Genomic DNA, 18881 nt, shown 5'->3' with positions numbered 1-18881 from the left:
AACTGGTGGCAGATTACAAAATGGAGTAAAATGGGGGATAATGTGCCCCGAGGCCTCGTTGCCATCGTGAAAGAAACGTATTTAAAAAGGCTGTCATACATTTCTGAGCACCTTGCCCATAATATCAGATGAATAAAGATAAATTATCCTAACGAATGGAGAAGATTTTTTTGGTAGAAATACTTGGTGCGTCACGAGCGGGTGGATTTTTACGCACGAACTTTCCGCTGCGTTAAAGATCAAATCAATTCAAAGCGAGGGAAAATAAAGAGTTAATAAAGTCACCTGAATATCATCCAGGCCGTGATGCCCCAGGTGCATCCCGAGAGGACCGTCTCCAAGCGCGGCTGCGCCTTCCCCGAGACCGTGCAAGAGCCGCGGGACAGCTGAGTACTCCCGGCGGGGGTCCAGGCTCAGAGCCCGGTGAGACTGTGACAGCAGCCCCCCCTCCTCCGAGCGCGACCTCTGCGAGTGCCATGCAGCCTGCTGATGCTGATGGATGGAGTTGATGGAAGGGTAGGGGTCCGACAGGTGGGAGTACGCTGAGTCCTGGCTCTGGGAGTATGGCAGGGAGGACTGGGGGTAGGGAGGGGGGAAGTACGGAGGCTGGAAGTCGGAGGCCGGAGTGTGGCAGAGCGGGGGAGCCGAGGAGTAGGCGGCCTGGTTGAGGGAGGACAGCTGGGAGAGGCGCCCACCCGGTGACGAGCCGCTTAGTCCGTCCGCGCGCTCCTGCAACAAATCACAAAGTTTGATTCATCCCGGGAGCTCCGAGTCCTCAAAAACGATTCCCCAAAAAGACTCAAGACGTGACCAGTTCAATAGATGCCAGATAAAAAGGTCTTACATGTGCGTAACAACACATTGAACATTTCCAACATGAATTTAACTAAATATCCAGAAGAGGGAATAAAGATAGAAACTTAAAATAGAAAGACAAGTGAAATTTAGCAGAAACGACTTGTATCCATAAATGAATTAAGTTCCATGTCGTTAGAAGGGTTGAAAGTAGCAGCAGGACTTGAAGTGACGCGCACTGGCAGGAGACGCCGTCGGCACCGCTGCTGAACGATGTCAGAAAGGTCACGGCCACCAAGGAGCCGCACAAAGGACAGGTAACACACAGCACCGGGGGGGGGGGGGGGGGGGGGGGGGGGGGGGGGGGCGCTGTGTCCACAAATACAAACTTATTCCACGAATTTAAAATTAAAAAAATTCAGTAAAAGGTGTTGAAACAGGAATACAAACTGTTCATTTAGAGATGCCGCTGTGTAAAAAAGAAAAAAGAACAACGCAGTCCAGTAGCCTACATTTCTGTTCACACACATCCTGGTGAAATTGGATTTTTCTCCTCAAAGCTGGGTCACCCGATCAATGCTGCTGCGCTGGAACAATGTCCATTAACGGTCAGCCAAAAGGAGGCCACGTCGCTCCGCCGACTGCCAGAGTTCACCCTCCATGTTGGTCAAGTTTATTTCTAAGGATGCAAAGATGCAGGGACGCTGCCCTGGCGAGACAAGCGTCCTCTGTGGTGTGTCTCACTCTGAGCAGCGAGAGGACACTTTCCTGTCATCCGGTGACACCGTGCAGACAAAGAGCATCTGTGCACAGACGCGTCGCACCGGGAGCAGCGCAGGTTTCCGCAAACCACATTTCACAGAAACACAACGCTGGCAAATTATACAAAAATCCAAGGATCCTATCAAGTGTTTTCGTGCTTTAATTTACTGATAATCTCCTGATTTTAACCTGGTGACATTTACGCACAATATTTGAAGTCTAATCTAATGGCTCTCTGAGCAACTCATAAATGATAGTGTTACTAGTTTAATAAAATGACAGCAGCAGCAGAGAAACACCCTAAAGAGGAGCTTATCTTTCTTTTTCTTTTCTTACTCACCATAGCCGAATAGGTGTGAATTAACATCTGGATCACTCTGGATTTCCCCCAATTTTAAAATTCAACAGGACGCGCAGGCTTTCCGACGACAGGAACGATGTCAGGAGGGAAAGGAGAAGTAATCCAAACTGTTTTAACGGTCCATTAAATTCTAAGGTGTCGGTGTTTACTTTCTCTGATCTACCGTCTGTGTCTCGCGGAGTCTTTTTACGCGCAGATGAAACGGAGCTGCTGCCAGTTACGCACACGCGCGCACCACCACACACGGAGTCCTGCAGCTTCTCCATGAGCGCACTACTTATAGGTTTTGCGCGCACCCGGCAGGACGAGGGGAGGGGTCGACAGGGTCCACTTCTCTTAAAGCGATATATTCATCCAGACGCCTGTTAATTCAAAGGCTCTCTGTACTTTTTGATTTATTGTTCAGCCCTTCCTTTCTTTACGATGTGGATTTTTACGCACGCAGCGAAACTACAGACGTTGTTTGTTGCTTATTTTCAGAGAAATACACAGAATTTCTTCACATTCTCTCCACAAACATCAAATCTCTGTTGTTTTTTATTTTATTTTATTTTTTACCCACGAACACTCCGGAACAAACAGACCCAGATTTGTAGTGAATTTACATTTAAAATGATCTCTTGACCTTTAAAATCACAGACATTTCATATATCAAGATGATTTCGTGTTAAATAAATTGTATTATATTGATTTAAAACCCAAAAAGCGTTTGGGAGTCTTTGCAGCTCCAACGAAACACCTGCTGAAGACAAAGTAAAGGAGAAAATGTGTGTTTGTTTTTGTTTTGTTTACCTGCAGGTCGTCAGTCTTGGATCGGGATTTCCAGAGCATGGTGGCGCACAGGCTGCGGCTGAGGGGGTTAAAGTGACGCAGTGGATGGGAAAAGGAAAAGGAGAGCGGCTGGAGGTTCAGAGAGGAGTGAGATAGTTTGAGAGACGATGCGGGAGTTTGTACGGGTGAGTCAGAGAGGAGGGGGGGGGGGGGGGGGGGGGCTCAGAGGAGGGCGGGAGGTGGCGGGGGGGGGGGGGGGGGGGGGGCAGAGGGGGGGCTGGAGGGAAACTTTCGGACTGCAGGAGCGCGTCTCCCATGTTTAGTGATATTTTAGAGGTTTGTTTAAACTGGCTCATGTCCTGCTGGCTTTCCTTTGTAATCTCACTCGGCCAACGAGCCTAAACGTTTTAATCTTTGCAGATTATGAGCTGCTCTTCTGGAGAGTCTCTCACATTATTTCTTCTGCGGGGCTTTATGAAGATCTTTATGAAGTAACTTCACTGAGGAAGCAGGACTCTGGAGGATCGACGAGGATCTCTGAGGGAAAATCCCCGATATGAAGTGAAATTCCGTTTAATTTATCATTTGAAGCATTTTTTTTAATGGAATCAACACAAGGTCATAAAAACCACTGAACTTTAGTGTTTAAGATAAATAAAATGTGATCCTTCTTTATAAAGACGCATTCAGAGATGGTTCAAAGTGTTAAAACAAAGACGTTTTGCAAACAAAGAAAATAACATAATACAACATATTAGATGCTGAAAGTGAAGTATTTTACTTTTTCAGTAATATTTACTAATTTTAATTTGAATGGCAGCGACCAGATAAACTGGGACTCCTGAAGCAAAGAAACAAAAAGGAGGAAAACTATGAAAACGTGTTTTATGAAGCCTTTTGAAAGCAGTTTGGTTCGTTTCCACCCATTAGACACACAAAGGAACATTTTAGAGCTTCAATCCTTTTTTTACTCTTTTGGATCAAAACTTCATTTCTACACATTCGTGAAATTTACAAAATGTTTGATTTTTAAGTTAAATCTGATTCGAACATTTATATTTTCATTAACTAATAAATCATTCTTTCACATTACGAAACACAAATTATAATATTTATAATCTTTCTTCCATCGTTGCTTGTGACTCTTTTTCGAACATGTTTACCTCAATTCCTGATACTTAAACTAAAAAACGCGTGTTTTCAACAGAATACACCACATGTATTCACGTTATAACGTTCGAGACCATTTACTACATACGATTACTATTACTATAGTAATTACAATCAAAAGGAAAGGTCTAGTTTTCTCCCTCTAAGTTTGACGTTTGAACATCTTAATAGAGAAATTAAAGAGTATTTACAGTCACATTAAAATGAAGTTAAAATGACTTTCCTGACGTCACATGTGAAAATATTGGATAATAATCTTGTGGAATTTGTTCAAATGATGAAGAAAAAGGCCACAGATGGAAAAAAGCTTGATGCAAATATAAACATGGAAGGAATTTATTTTCAATGTATTTATGAGACAATAATGTAAACTCTGAATCACATGATCAGAATTTGTTTGGAAAGTTGAAAAAAATGATCTCGTCAGAAATACCTGGTTCATCATCATCATGACAGTGACGTCATGGAACAAAAGGAACATTTTAGTTTTTCAATCGTCTGTAAAAACTAAGATTAAAAGAATGTAAAGTCGAAGAGAAATAGAAATGATTTATTTGTAGGATTTCATCTTCAGTTCATCAAAAAGTGACTCAGAGGGAAAGATGTGCACAAGGGAAAAGCCAAAGGTCAGTAGTGAGTCCTCGTGATCTTCTGGCCTCCAGGCGGCGATTCGAACATGTTTTTACTGGATTCTTCCTTCATGAGAAGATTCTATTATCCAAACTCTCTGATGTTCCATCAATCCAATCTATAGAAAATAGCTGGAAACAGAAAAACCCTGCAAACATGAAGAGAAAGTTCCTCGAGCGTCAGAACGCAGGTGAAGTCACAGGGCGCCACCTGGTGGCGACAGAGAGAACTCAGCAGCGCGAGGTCCGGGGACGGTTCTGGAGGTTTCAGAGGATGTTCCGACAAATCCTCGGCACATGGAGCATACTGACTCTGTCCGCTTTAAATAACCAATAAAAGTAAGAGGCTGGAGCCAGCAGTTTATTTGTACTTCTATCGAACAATCGAGAATATCTGCAATTTACAAATAAAACAAATCCCCTGAGAACACAATACTAGGATAAAACTACCAAAGAGCCATTTCTAATTTCAAACAGGTCAACATGTTGGTTTTCAGATATAAAACTTTGTTTCAATCTTAATCTACATGCGTGTGCACGTTGTATTCTTATATATTTTAATTACTTCAGAACTCTTCAAACATTTATCATGAATTTTGATAAAAAAAAGGTAAAGATCAGTTCAGTATAAAAACTGAAATATCCTGAACGCCTTTATTTGCTTCGGTTTTTTTCCCCTTCATCAGGAGTCAAACATGTTAATTTGTCACGTACAGACCAACATCATCTTGAGCAGTCCAGATAAAATAGTTCCAGAACCTTTAAATTTAAACTTTGTTGTGACAGTGTGATGAGAATGTCAACATTTACTTGTGAAAATGACTCAAAATAAAGCCAATTTTAATGAAACCTTCTGGTATAAAACATCCAAGAAGACTGCTGCATTCTGGGTGTTTATCGTTTATTCGTTAACATTTTCACTATTTTCTTTGTGGTTGAACTTCGTTTCACAAATCTGCTGTCAGGGATATTTTATTTTGATAGGATAGAAGTTTAGATTGTAGATCTGATCTCGAAGCTTCAACACACCAGATGAACTGACGGTTTGTCCACATGTGGACGAGACGAACTCTGGGAAACCAAACGATTCAGTGAAGAATCGAGCTTCTTGGTCCACAAGTTTCATTTAAGGTGTAAAACTGATCAGCTGCTGCGGTTACAGGCAGAGCAGCTCAGCAGCCAATGGGAATGCAGAGATCTTTGAGACGCATATTTTTAACCCCTCCAGTCTCCAACATGTAAACTTTCACTGCAAATTAAGAGACAAAAGCTCATTATTTAAACAAAATACCTTTATTAAGCACATTTCCATCAGTTTCATTTAAAAGCAGCTCGTCGCCCGAAAACTGAAGCAGCTCAGTCACAATTTATATAAAAGAGTCAAACTGAACGTCGCCTCGCTGGGAAACAAAAACGAGGTGATAAAAGACGAGTTTGACTTCGGGGGTGTCGGGTTCATCCCAGCGTCTTCTTCAGGCCGCTCATGCTGCTCAGAGCTCCGCCCTCCTTCTTCATGGCCTCCAGCATCTCCTCCCTGCAGACGGAGCAGAGCTGTGCGGCGGCGCACAGCGCCTCCTCCAGCGCCGCCTGGGTCTGCGGGTCGGGCAGCGCGCTGCACTGGCCCAGCATGTCCAGGACGTGACGCAGCCAGCCGTCCTCCCGGAGCAGCGCCGCCAGGCCGGGCAGCGCCCGCAGGCAGCCGCCCAGCGCCTGCAGGCTCAGCCGCCACAGCTCCGCCACCTCGTACCAGCTCTCCTTCCAGCTGGCGCTCACCTGCACCGGGCCCGGCGCCGAGCTGGAGTCCAGGGCGTTACGCAGGAAGCGGAGGACGACGGAGAAGAAACGCCGCTGACGCGCTTCCATGGGACCTGGAAGAAGAAGAAGAAACCACTCGGAGGTAAATCTGCTTCTCAAAGCTCCTGGAAACGCCACAAAACAGACCAGATCAGCCATCTTTACTCCTAAAATCTATTTAGTGTTTGTTTCCACTTTATCAAGTGGAGGAGATGCTGCATGTTAAAGACAAAGCTGTTTTTCATAAAGTAAAATACTAAAGTTTCAGTAAAAGTTCAATCCCAAAAACTGTAGTTCCCAATTTGTCCACCAGGGGTAACATCACAATGTAATAAAGAAATTCAAATGTACAACTTGGCAAGAAGGAAGCTCATAATATTCAAAATACTTTGTCTTCGTGTCCACGTGTGTCAAAGCAACACGTCTTCACTACATTTCATCTGTTTTCAGGGTCGACAGCCTTCAACCTAACCCTTTTCTAGAAATCCTAGTAATTTTAGAGTGTAAAGTCGTTGGACTTCCCCCGCCCTGCACTGTGACGCTTTCTAACCAGAGTAGAGAGGAATTATAAAATGAAACCAAGGTGAAGTATTTAGTTCTAATCTTGACCCGGTTCATGGAGCTGCAGAGCTCTGGGCCCAACAAACCCACCAGGTTCTACATATGATGATTGCATTTAGTTTCTTCATGTAATGAATGAAACGGTAATAAATCCGTTTCAAGTCGCCGCTTGGCGTCTCTCACCTGACGGCGCCGTCTTCAGTCTAGCGATCATGAGTCCTAAAGTGCAGTAGTTCGCCGCCAGCACCAGGAGACCAGGTTTGCTCACCAGCGACGGCAGAGCGTCGCTCAGATGAGCCTCCAGCGCTCGGAAACACGGGTCACTCCTGCAAGACAGAGCTGGTTAGAGCGGCCGGGACCCAGCAGGGGGTGGGAGTGTCCGTCCAGTCCGGCGCCGGCTACCTGACCCGGTCCGGCTCCGTCACGGTGAAGTTGAGCAGGGCGGAGCACATGGCCTCCATGCTGGGGTTCCTGTCGGCCGCCGCGCGGCTCTTCTCCTTCAGGGAGCTCCAGCTCTGAGACAGGAAGTCCACCAGCAGCGCCGGCGTGTCCAGGCTGAGCAGAACCTTCCGGGGTCCCTCCTCCGCCGACAGGTGGCACAGAGCCGGGAGGAGGTACCTGCCGAGCAGCACAACCGTTCATTTTCTTCTCACGGGTTCTCGCTCCAACAAGCACATTTTAGAATCCACGGACTAGAACCTGAAGACTGGAACCTCCCAGACCACGTGTGGATCAAATCCACATAAAATACAAAACTCACTAGTTCTAGACCGGCGCCAAGAGTTAGCATCGCTAGCTCACATCAATGCTAACTCAGTAGGTCAGGGAGCGTCTCCATGGCAACAGAAGCTGATCTCCATGGGGGGACCTTTGTCAGTTTGAGGATTTGATCAGAAACGTTTCGTTGTTAACGTCCCAAACTATAACGACCGGGTCGGAGACGACGAATCCAGAAAGAATTTCATGCAAATCAGGTTAATAGTTTTTGCGAAAAGACAAACCAATAAATTCACGCAGATGAAAAACTTCTCGCCCAACTTTCGTTGAAGGTAAATATTCTAGAGTTTCGATCCATTTAATGGTTTTATTAAAGTCACAGCGAGTTCAGTAAGAAATGATTAATCAGCGTTTTTCATCTCGACTGTAAAACTTCAACTTCCCCACATTCGAGGTTTTACTTGGCGACTCTGGCGTCTTTCACCTCAGAGCCTCTCGTCCGCTCCAGCTCTCCTTGTCCTTGTCCACGGACATCAGCTCCATCCAGTCGGCGAGCTGCTGGTCGGCGTCGGCACTCTGCAGGTGAGTGCGGGCGTAGCCGACCAGGAAGGGCAGCAACGCCGTCACCTCCTCCTTCAGGCAGGACGTCTCCTCGGCCAGCCACACGCACACGCAGCGGAACGTGGCGAAGACGAAGGGGTCGTTAAAGTGACTGGCGTTCACCTGAGGGGGGGCGGAGTCAAGAAGGGGGGCGTGAAACAGCAAAACAATACAGAGAACTTTCTCGCTTTAGAAGTTCATTTCTGTTCACGCCCCACACTCCGGCCAAAGTCATCTTGAGTGGGCGGAGCCGGTCAAATATCGCCACGATGACGCTGAGCTCTGACCTGCTGCAGGTGGTACATGAGCGCGGCGAAGCCTCCCTCCAGCACCTTGAAGACCTGCCGGCTCTGCTGCAGGCTGAGCGACGGGCCGGATGCCTGCGGCTCCGCCTCGGGCTCCGCGTCCCGCTGACAGCACGCCTGCTCGAACGCCGCCTCCATGATCCGGTAACAGCCTGGAGGGTGGGAACACCGTCAGTCTGCTCAGGAGGAACTTCCAGGTTCTGTGATCTGCATTATATTTGACCTTTTAAAACCAAAAATCACTACTTCCAACGCTGAACTCCGACCCGTCTCTTCAGTTATGAACAAGACATGAGAATGTGATTTAGTTCCTTTATAAATGTCAGTTTTTGCTTCTCTTAAAATATCAAATTCCCATTAAGCCACGACAGTCATCACTGAAGCCTTCTGCAACCAAAAAAAAAAAAAAAAACTAAGTTGAGCACAAATTTCCAGACAATCGCTCCTGAATATAAGCCACACCCACCAAATACATTTTTTTTTTTTTTTTTTAAAGTTCAGAGTTACATGATGCACCTGAACACACTGCCCATATATGGGCGTGAAACTTAACCCAAAAAAAAAAAAATAAAATAATTAGACACTTCATGGTTTAAGCAGCAGGGTTCAGAGCTGTGAGAATAGATTCTAGAAATTAGTCTTAGATGCTCGAAATCTAGTTTAGAGCTCTGGTCAGTTTCTTTGTTGCCGTAAGAATTATTATTTTTTTAATTAAAACTTGTATCTATGAATCGATCTATATTTAACTGAAGATTACATTTTTTTCTTTAAAAATCAAAAATTATGTAAAACTACCTGCGAGTGTCTGCTGCAGCTCGGAGCTCAGCTCGGTACCGGGCGGCCCCTCCAGACCCACCCGGACCTCCACGCAGGCCCGGTTCACCAGCAGGCAGCAGAAGTTGGGCGGCCCCACCGGCTGCCAGCCGTACAGGTCCAACAGGCAGGCGCTGAGCACCAGGATGGGCCCGAGCAGCTGGGCCGTCAGCTTGGACTGCACCATGGGTCTGAGAGCCACCCACATCTGGACCACGGCTTCCTCCAGCTCCTGGCTCTGTGCTGCCACCGCTGGCGGGGGCAGGAACTGCACCAGCTGGGAGCACATGTCCAGCCGGGCCTCGGGGGAGGCCTGGCTGAAGTCTCTGCAGAGTCGCAGCAGCAGGCAGAGGAGCTCTGCGCTGTGTTTGCGCCACACTCTGTCCCTGGTCTTACCCGAGAGGAGGCTGGCCAGCAGGGGGAGCCCCTTCTCGTGGCTCAGAGTTTGGTTACGCTCCACCGCTTGGCACAGAGCCAACACGGCTCCCCTCCTCAGCAGGTGGTCCGACCCTCGGGGCACGGCGCACACGGCCGTCAGGACCTGGTAGCAGTCGGCGGCCATCGCCTCGTCCAGGTCGCCGATGTTGCAGGTTTCTTCAGTGGCGGACGCGCCGCCGTCGGCTTCCGTCCGACAGTTTCCAGACGACCGAGCCTCGCCGCCGGGCTTCGCCTCGCCTCTGGAGGCGTTTTCCTCCAACATGGGGCCATTGGCCACGAGGCCCAGCAGGATGGGGATGGTGGTGAGGAGCTGAGGGTGCGTGGCCATGTCCGAGTCCGTGCTGAGGGCCGACAGCAGCGCCGTGCCCAGCGAGAGCACGTCGAGCGGCGACAGGCTGGAGTTCTCACACTTCCTGTAGGCCGTCACCAGGAGCCGAGCCGGGAGGCTCAGGCCCACCGCCTCGAAGATACGCCGCAGCGTGTCTTTGTCCAGGTCGTTCGCTGGACACAAACGAGTGATCTGAAGAAGAAAGTCAAGACAACTGAAACATTTTGACAGAAGCGTCTAATAAATATTAAGCTGAATCGCTTTACACACTGTCACTCCAACAAAAGCAGTTTATAAAACCTGCTCTTGCCATTTCAGTTCAACCTGGAGGGTCAGCAAGTCTAGAATTAAGTAATCAGATGTGTTGCAGGTGGGAAAGACCTGAAAAATGCAGGCTAGAGGCCGAAAGGGACCTGAAAAATTTACAAAATGCGCAAGAATAACCTTGCGCGATCGGTAGGTGGCGCTATTTAACATGTTTACTTCACACCACGTGTGAGAGTCATGATGCCGATGCATCCGGACTGTGGAATCGGTGGTACCGACCAGGAGGAGCGCAGCTAAGGTCTGGCTGTCCTTCTTCGCCTCCTTCAGGGCTCGGATGCATCGTTCCAGAACGAGCCTCTGGGCTTCAGTCAGCTCGGCTCGTCCCGCCTCTTCTGCTCCGGCTTCACCGTCTCCATCTCCCCGGTCTGCACGATCCTCTCCCCCCGCATCCTTCCCGGGGAGGTCGTCTGCTTTATCAGCCATGATGACCTCGAGAACTGGAGGAAACAAGGAGCAAAAACTAACTTATGAAGACAATGGAGAACTACTCACACACACTGCACGTTAAACCCAGCAGTACCCGGATGAAGGCTTTACGTCTGCTTTGAAGAGTCACCATAGAAGCGGCTAGCAACTTAAACTGGATTTAAAAACGAGGGAAAGGGTTGGAAACGAACTTACGGTGACAGATCGCTCACACACGTTTCAGTCGGCGGCGCTCCCGGGAAGAAAGTTGTCAAAATAAGGCTGCCACGCACCAATAAAAACCCGCCAACATAATGAGCCAGCCAATCAGCGCGACGCTTGTTGGGGGGCCCAGACGCCATTTTATATTGCTTCGCCACCAAAGCCCGCCTCTTGTTGCCTCTGATTGGTTAGCTGCCCCTACGTAAACTCTTTCTGATTAGCTGAATCTGGACATGAGGTCTGCTGATTGGTTTTACAACCGGAAGATCTATTTTTTAAAAAGAAAACTTTATTTATAATAAAAATGTGGGAAATAAACACTCTCTTTAACTAATTTATTACTTAAAATTATATTAAAACTCTTGGCATTTTAATATTCTGAAAAATTTAAACTTAGGAATAAAAAAATAAGTTGGTAATCTGTTAAGTTTAATTGCTTTGTTGAATGGAGGCATTTCAAACTTTCTAAATAGAATAGAATAGAATAGAATAGAATAGAATAGAATAGAATAGAATAGAATAGAAAATAAAAACTTTATTAATATGTAAATGTTACAATGACTTATATGAGCAGAGAAAGAATGAAATTAACAGAACACTCTGTAAACAAGTCAAGTACTTCATTTGTAAACGACAAATTACTATAAACAGTATAATGTGCCATGAAATGTTTTGGTACTTGCTCCGCACCGAAACTACAATTTTGATAATATGTTTAGAAGAATATAGACTAAAAGTACACAATATATTGAAGTTAGTAATCAAAATGAAAATTAAAGCACATAAGAGATAAATATAGATATATGTATTAATCAAATTGTCGAAGAGTGCAGGAGCTCATTTTGGGCTAAAAATAAGAAATAAATGATAGAAAATATTAATGGTAATAAGAGGAGGTTTTTACTTTGAAAGTAAAATCCATGGTAAATTCTAACGAGCAGCGCACCGGAAAGTTACATTATGTATTAATTTATTGTGTGTGTAGACATTCTAAATATGAATTTACATAATTAATTTATGACTGAAATATGTTTTTCATTTAAAAACCTATATATGTATATATATATATATATATATATATATATATATATATATATATATATATATATATATATATATATATATATATATAAATGTACTATTTTTGCTGCCCTCGTGCGTACAAATGTATTTTTACCGGCTCGCGCTGCTGCGTCATTTTACTGTGACATTCCCCCCACCGGAAGCAGTATTGATATAGTTGTCAGTCTTGACGGATCGCTGAGAGGCTCATCAGCTGTACAACACAGAGAAATAACTGACCCAATTTACTGTCCGGAGGACAGCAGCAGTCCCGGGACGAGCCTCCAGCAACCCCCCCGGCCTCGGTCCGAGCCTCCTCCGGCCGCAGTAAGTCCCGGTCCGCTCCTCCGCTCCGCGTTAAACCGTGACGGTAGACGGGAGAGATGTCAGCAGCTGTTAGCCTCAAGGTGCCTTGGACGCGGGTGATCCCGGATTAAACAGGTGAAACGCGGCGTGCAGCTCCAGCCGAGCCGAGCCGAGCCGAGCCGTGCCGGCGGCTCGGACCTCGGCTCGCTTGGTGAACAAGCAGCCTGGCGGCTCCGGGAGCCCGGACCGGAGCCACGGTGCTGGAGCTGCACGGTCCTCGTGTGGGTTTTGGTGAAAGTGCGGTTCACTACGCAGTGATCGGCCTGCGTTAAATAATCTGACAGCTCAATCTCCAGCATGCAAACCTGCTTTCTGATGCTATCTGAGGCTTCCAGCCTCCTCAGATACATAATGCACGAACCCACCATTTTGTCTGAAATGCCTCCGGGATGATCTTTCCTCCAGTTCATTCAGTCACACTTTAATTATCCACTTTATGTGACATCCTGTCTGAATTTTAATCTGTTTCATCCCCACTTTGGGACATAACTGCAGCCCTGGTGGCATCGCAAAGACAACTTTCTGTTGTTCTGCTGGTAAATCCACCAAAATGACTAATTGTCACAACTTAACCCAGCCCAGTGAGCCCTGCATTACCAGTTTGAACCACAAGGTGGTGTGTTGAGTCACTGATGAAACCATTCAGTTTAATCTACGTGATCAGCATACATGCACCGTTAATTCTCTGGATCACATATAAAGTTATGGTATAAGCAGGTTTAATGCGATGCACATATCACAACAGATTGACTGAAGTGTGATTAACATCCGTTTCAATGCACTTTGTTTGTTTGTTTGTTTGTTTGTTTGTTTGTTTGTTTGTTTGATTTGCAAATCATAAGACCGTTGCAGCTCCATACAGTAGACATGTGGAGGTCAGTAGATATATTTTTTGCTGTATTATATTTTTGCCTTTAGATTTTTGATGAATGAAAGGTGGAAGTATCAGATGCTAGATTTAAGTTCACACCTTCAGAACTGAATAGATTAGAGGCGTAATAGATGATAGAAGTTATGACATTTGCAGACAAAAATCCAAAGTGTGACGCAGATACAGACGGTTTGTAAAGTGAATCGACACTTTCAACCAAAACACAGCAAGAACATGACCAAAGTTATAAATGGTGCCACTTTAATTAGACATTTATACTAAACAAGACCAGGCAGAATTAATTTCTGGATCATTAAAGTAAATGTAAGTGAGCTTATTGTTGGAAAGAGGGCAGATGATTTGTTCTGAGGCGTCCAGCTCCTGTTAAACTGTTGTAAAGTACAATGAAATGAATGTGAAACTACAAAGAACCCTTAAGAACCAGTGAAACTACATTTTTTTTTTATCTGATCTAATTGCCAAGCGCATGTATTCAACCTGCTTAATATAAAACGTCTTTGTTCAAACTGCAATAATCACATTTCTTCTGTTACTTCTCATTACTAACAGTCTGAAGTGATTTATCATCTCATTTTAATTTTTCAACCCAAAAATGATTGACCAGCAGCTGCTGGCCTCAGTCAGACCTCGGCTCGCCAACGTCTGCTGCTAATAAATGACTTTTCTCCTCAATATTGATCCAGTCAAGTGAAGTCCTGCATGAAACAGCTGACCTGCTGCACAGTGAACCCCGCAGGCGTGAAGCCAGACCTCCGTCTAGAAACACGACTAGAGGCTGTAAAAAGTGACTGAAAGATAATAAACCCAAGAAATCCCTGAAGAGACTGTTTGTTGTATTATTACAGGCCTTTGTTTCCCCATTTGAACCTCCAGATCACCTCCAATGAGCCCAAACATTACAGTGAGACACCATCACTTCTAGTAAAACATTAGAATTTGCATGTCGAACTCAAAATATCTGCTAAAATCAAGATTTAATTTCAGGCTCAATCGATTCAAACACAATGTACCAAAGCAGTGACCTTGAAAATGACGTTAATGGAAACCTTAGACTGCACAAAGGAGCCTCAAACGCTCCGACGACGGAAGCTTCTGCACATGCTCAGTAGATGGACAGTAGGAACAACCAACAGCGCCAACTTGTGGCCCAACATGTTACCTACATGGTTGTCAGTGTTTCTGCTGTTTCTGCACTTCTGAAGCGTGGTGGTGGAAACGGGGCTGAAGCTGATTGAACTCTGGCTTTTCTTCTCCACGAGCAGCTTTTGTCTTTTCTCAAACGTCAAAGAGAAAATCGGTGGAATGATAAAATAAATAAACAAAAGTAAGTCGATGACAGTCTAATGCAGGTGGAGAAGTTCTGATAGAATCTCGTGTGGAAACGTTCGTCGCTCCGACTCAGGACTTTGACTCTCCTGCCAAGATTGAACTCTTTCTTGTTTGGTTGGTTTTTCTTTCAGGCTCTGCCCGCGAACCAAAACAAGCTTTCTTTTCCTTCCTGCAGCAGTGGAGAGGAACCGAGCGTGGGAGTCGCCGTCACTGCGGAGAAACGCTTCGTCTGCGTGGAAGCGCCTCCACAGCCGACAGGTGTGCCGTTGGCTCGTCTCGCTGGGATCTCCTGAGGGGGCGCCGGCGCTCACAGGGATCATTGTTCTGCAGCGGCGTCTCGGGGGAACGCGGCTAATGGCCCCGCTGTCATCAGCCCAGGTGACCGCTCGCACCTGAGCCTCCGGGCGTCAGCAGCAAGGAGAGCGAGGCACGGCTGGATAGTTCCTACCCGGATTGTTTTGACTTTGCTCTGAGCCCGCTGGGATCCACCGCGCTGCCGAGGCCGAACGACGCCTGTGCAGGAATGCAGATCTCCAAACGGAGCGACCACACAGGTTTGTTCTACTCCCGACACGTAATGTAGGAAGTGTTGACATTTCATAGTAACCTTATATTGTAGTTGTCTGACATTCGTCTGTTTAACTGAAGGCCTGTGGGTCAAAGCTGGACCGCTGGAGGCTCCAGGATGGACGAGATGAGATTTTTGTACTTTGGATTTTTTGACGATTGATGAAGCGTCTCTTCCTTCTGGTCTTTGCACCCGATGGAGGCGTTCGCCTGAATTAATGTGACACACAGACGCTCATCATGTCTGCTAATAAAGCTTGAGGACAGTTAATTCATTATAACTAATACTGAATATTGACGGTTCAGCCGTTCCTGTCAGGCTCCTGAAGCCTTGTCAAAGAGACATTTTATTATTGTCAAAATAATATTAAACATCGACTCATCATCTCAATCAAGTCTCAGCTTTTGTAGGAAATAGTTCCAACTCGTGTCCCAACAAGCGAACCACGTCGTTTTCAGCTTTGCTGCTGTTTCTGTGTGAACGGACGTCATGTTCACGTGTGAATGTGAAGCTTTTCTGAAACGGAAGTTCCAAAAGACTTAGTGAGCGTTGCAATAGGAGGCTTCAGCAGGTATTTCAAACCAGCAGCATTAAACTCACATGTTCTAGTTTAGTTCTGCTTGTTATTCACGGCGGAGCAGCGTCACGGGAAAAATGTGAAACCATGGAGAGACCCTCGTCTTTGTCTCCCAGTTTGGTCTCTGGTGTGGTTGGACAGTTGGACTGCAGAAGTCTCAGGGACATAAAGACTCAAAGCTTCGTCTGTCACCTTTATGGTTCATTTTCTCGAAGCCTCAGACGGTGGAGGAGTCCCGCTGAGGAGAAGTGAGTCTCTGGTGACACAGTTGTACTATAAATATGTAAATGTTGACGCCTGCTTTGCTTTGACTGCTGATGAAGCTGCTTTAGCAGGAGAGCAGGAACCAGAAGGAAAAGCTAAAACTGCAAACTTTATCACCCAAGGGTGCAAATGCAACATAAAATACAGTTTGACAAACTTTATATAAAAGTTTCTGACTTGTCTTGTCTTCATTGTGGAAGTTAAATCTACTTTCTGGCTCTTTGGGACTGAAGGTCTCAGACCTCCGGCGGTAAACTGACCTGCTCCAAACCCTCCAGGAGAATCCTCGTCTTATTTTGAAGTGACGTGGGTTTGATGAATGGGGAGTAGGTCTGTGCAGCCACATGAACGTCCAGCTCAGAGCCAACCTCTGCATGTGCAGGCAGCTTCAATTATTCCCACGTTGCCCCAAAGTTCTTGAACATAATGTACCGGGACTTCAAATGTTCACTCCCCCTTTTCCTTTTCTTCCCTGTTGTGTATCCTCGTGCTCGTAGGAACTTGTGTAGAATCTGCCGGGAATAACGTGCAGCGTGGCTCCACTACACATTCCTTATCTTCAGGCTTTCCCGATACGGGAACATGTGGTTTGAGTAAAATGTGCAGAAGCTCTCCCGCTTCAGTTTCTCCAGCTGAAAGTTAATTATTCTCCAGAAACAAAGTTTGCTCACATGTGCTGCAGGGAAACGGAAACGTTGGAGCTCTAAGAGTCTGGACAGCTTGTGCACTTCTACTCTGTGATCAGTCAGATTAAGTAACTGTGTGTTACAGTGTCATCGTGGATTCACAATCCACTTCGGTCGATTGGAGAGAATAAACTGAACAATGACAGGCGCAGTGAGGAATGCAGTTTTGTGACAGACTTGATTAGCGTCAGGTGATCGTGGTGAGAGTTTCACCAGAGAGCCGAGAGAGCGTCAAGGAGCAGGACGGATGTTTATTATGTTTGGAATGGAGATCAACCTCCATTCATATGTGGAAATGCAATTCATATGGTGCGCTACATCCAACTGAAATATAGAAGAAAAACCCAGGCGACTTCACGATGGAGAGGAACAGAAATCTCCTTTTGACAAGGAAACAAACCTTCATCAGGTCAGATCGACACTCGCAGGTGGAGGTTTTCTGCTTCGAAGAAGAAGAAGAGAGAAAAGGAAAGTTAGAAAACAGACAGACACGTTAACTTGATGACGTAGAGAGTTTAAATCTCCACACACCCACAGACGATGGTCCTGACCCAGCCTGGGTCCTGGTCACCTGGTCGGAGTGACCAGTAGTTCTGCACATGCTCAGTAGAGACGATCAGAACAAAGTTTCCTCCGTGGTGTCATGACTCCCAGTCCACATTCTCCTGGACTTGGTACTTTTATTTTGACAGTCACTGTAATAACAATCCTACTTGGTAGTTTTAGTTTGACAGTCACTGTAATAACAATCCTACTTGGTAGTTTTATTTTGACAGTCACTGTAATAACAATCCTACTTGGTACTTTTATTTTGACAGTCACTGTAATATCAATCCTACTTGGTAGTTTTATTTTGACAGTCACTGTAATAACAGTCTATGTTGGTGGTCTGTGCAGAATGTTCTCTTATGTGTGTGGTTTCGTAACAAAAACAGCCAACAGCACCCACTAGTGGCCCAACATGAAAACGACATTGTTTTTAGCGTTTCCATGCCAACTGATGTCGTTTTCAAAACGTTGCTGTGTAAACACGACACATGTCTGAAACAAAAAAGGGGAAAAAAACAACGTTTTCACTCAAAGTCGTGTAAACAAGATGCTAAGTTACTGCAAGTTTCTTGACCTGAAATTTTGATATGGGTCTTTTGTTTCCTGTCAAAACGTCGCCGTTTAAGCACCAAACTTTTCTAATAGCTATGTGTTTTAACTAAAAACATCAGAGGTGTTTGCCTTTTCTTACCGTCGCCAACAAAGTTGACCAAGAATTTCTTTTATTGGTTTTTATGTATGAACTCTACCAACTTTTCTCAAAAACTTCTCACTTGAATTTCATGAAATCCTCAGGGATGATTTGTCATCATCCAAGGACCAATTGATTAGATTTTGGGGCGTTAACGGCTAAATAAATCTGCAAAAACTGCAAAAATAATTCCCTATGCACAGTGGATGGGAGAGGTACCTCGTGGAGATCAAAGGAGATCAGAATAATACATATATTCTATTTCTAATGCACTTTTCAATTAAAAATCTCAAAGTGCTCCATGGAAACAGATCAGCGTCTGTTGCCATGGAGACGCTCCCTGCTCAGTGTCTCACTGTGATGTAGCTAACTGACAGGCTAGTTAGCATCGATATGAGCTAACGGCTATCATGCTAGCCATGCTAACTCGGTTCGACAAACAAATGTGGCGTTGGCGAAGGTCTGCGCTCTACCCGGTGCCCGTCCTAGTTCTACTTTTAGTAACTCTACAAAGCGCCAACAAACGGTGCTCTGAGAACAAACGGGTGTAAAACCTGCACTTTGTGTGAGGAGCTCTGTGGGTCAGCGGGATTTACCCTCCTCTGGGCTGCTTGTTGCTCCTCCAGCCGACGACTTCAGTCTGTTGATCTGTTCTGCTGTTCTGCTGATGCAGAATGTGTCACCAGTGTTCTCTGCTTCAGCCGCGGCAGCGTGGCGACTGCTTGCCTTTGTCACACGCCATGTTTACTCTGACCTCGGTATCCGGGACGCGCGCCTTGTTTTGATCACGTGTAAGATAAGACGGTTAGTTTAATCATATCAGTGCAGGAACCTGAACGGCCAGCACATCATCACTTTGTCATTAAAAATAAGCTCTTATTTCTCTGCTGCTGGTAGAT

At 45.7% G+C, this 18881-nt stretch overlaps 2 protein-coding genes across 3 annotated transcripts in view; both read right to left on the bottom strand.

Annotated features, from left to right (window-relative positions):
* The window catches only part of tfap2e (transcription factor AP-2 epsilon), a 16597-nt gene extending 14426 nt beyond the window's left edge, over positions 1 to 2171 (bottom strand). The window contains exons 1-2 of the mRNA XM_080485695.1: positions 1898 to 2171; positions 286 to 729 (exon numbers count right to left, since the gene is read on the bottom strand). Coding sequence (XP_080341821.1) covers positions 286 to 729; positions 1898 to 1924 — 471 coding nt within the window. The 5' untranslated portion in view covers positions 1925 to 2171. The remainder of the gene's footprint in view (positions 1 to 285; positions 730 to 1897) is intronic.
* Positions 2172 to 5758: 3587 nt separating this feature from the next.
* On the bottom strand, positions 5759 to 12675 carry ncdn (neurochondrin). Of its 2 annotated transcripts, none has more exons than XM_080485614.1 (8): positions 12301 to 12675; positions 10591 to 10808; positions 9261 to 10236; positions 8448 to 8617; positions 8045 to 8283; positions 7246 to 7461; positions 7027 to 7169; positions 5759 to 6356 (listed from the first exon to the last, which is right to left on the bottom strand). In XM_080485614.1, the coding sequence occupies exons 2-8, from the start codon at positions 10792 to 10794 to the stop codon at positions 5944 to 5946; spliced, it is 2361 nt and encodes a 786-aa protein (XP_080341740.1). In that variant the 5' UTR covers positions 10795 to 10808; positions 12301 to 12675; the 3' UTR covers positions 5759 to 5943. The 2 variants fall into 2 exon arrangements, with proteins under 2 accessions (XP_080341740.1, XP_080341739.1); XM_080485613.1 differs by lacking the exon at positions 12301 to 12675 and adding an exon at positions 10993 to 11034.
* Positions 12676 to 18881: the final 6206 nt, after the last annotated feature.

Source organism: Lipophrys pholis (assembly GCF_963383615.2).
Source record: "Lipophrys pholis genome assembly, chromosome: 17".
NCBI lineage: Eukaryota > Metazoa > Chordata > Actinopteri > Blenniiformes > Blenniidae > Lipophrys > Lipophrys pholis.
This window is presented reverse-complemented; position numbering and strand designations above follow the sequence as displayed.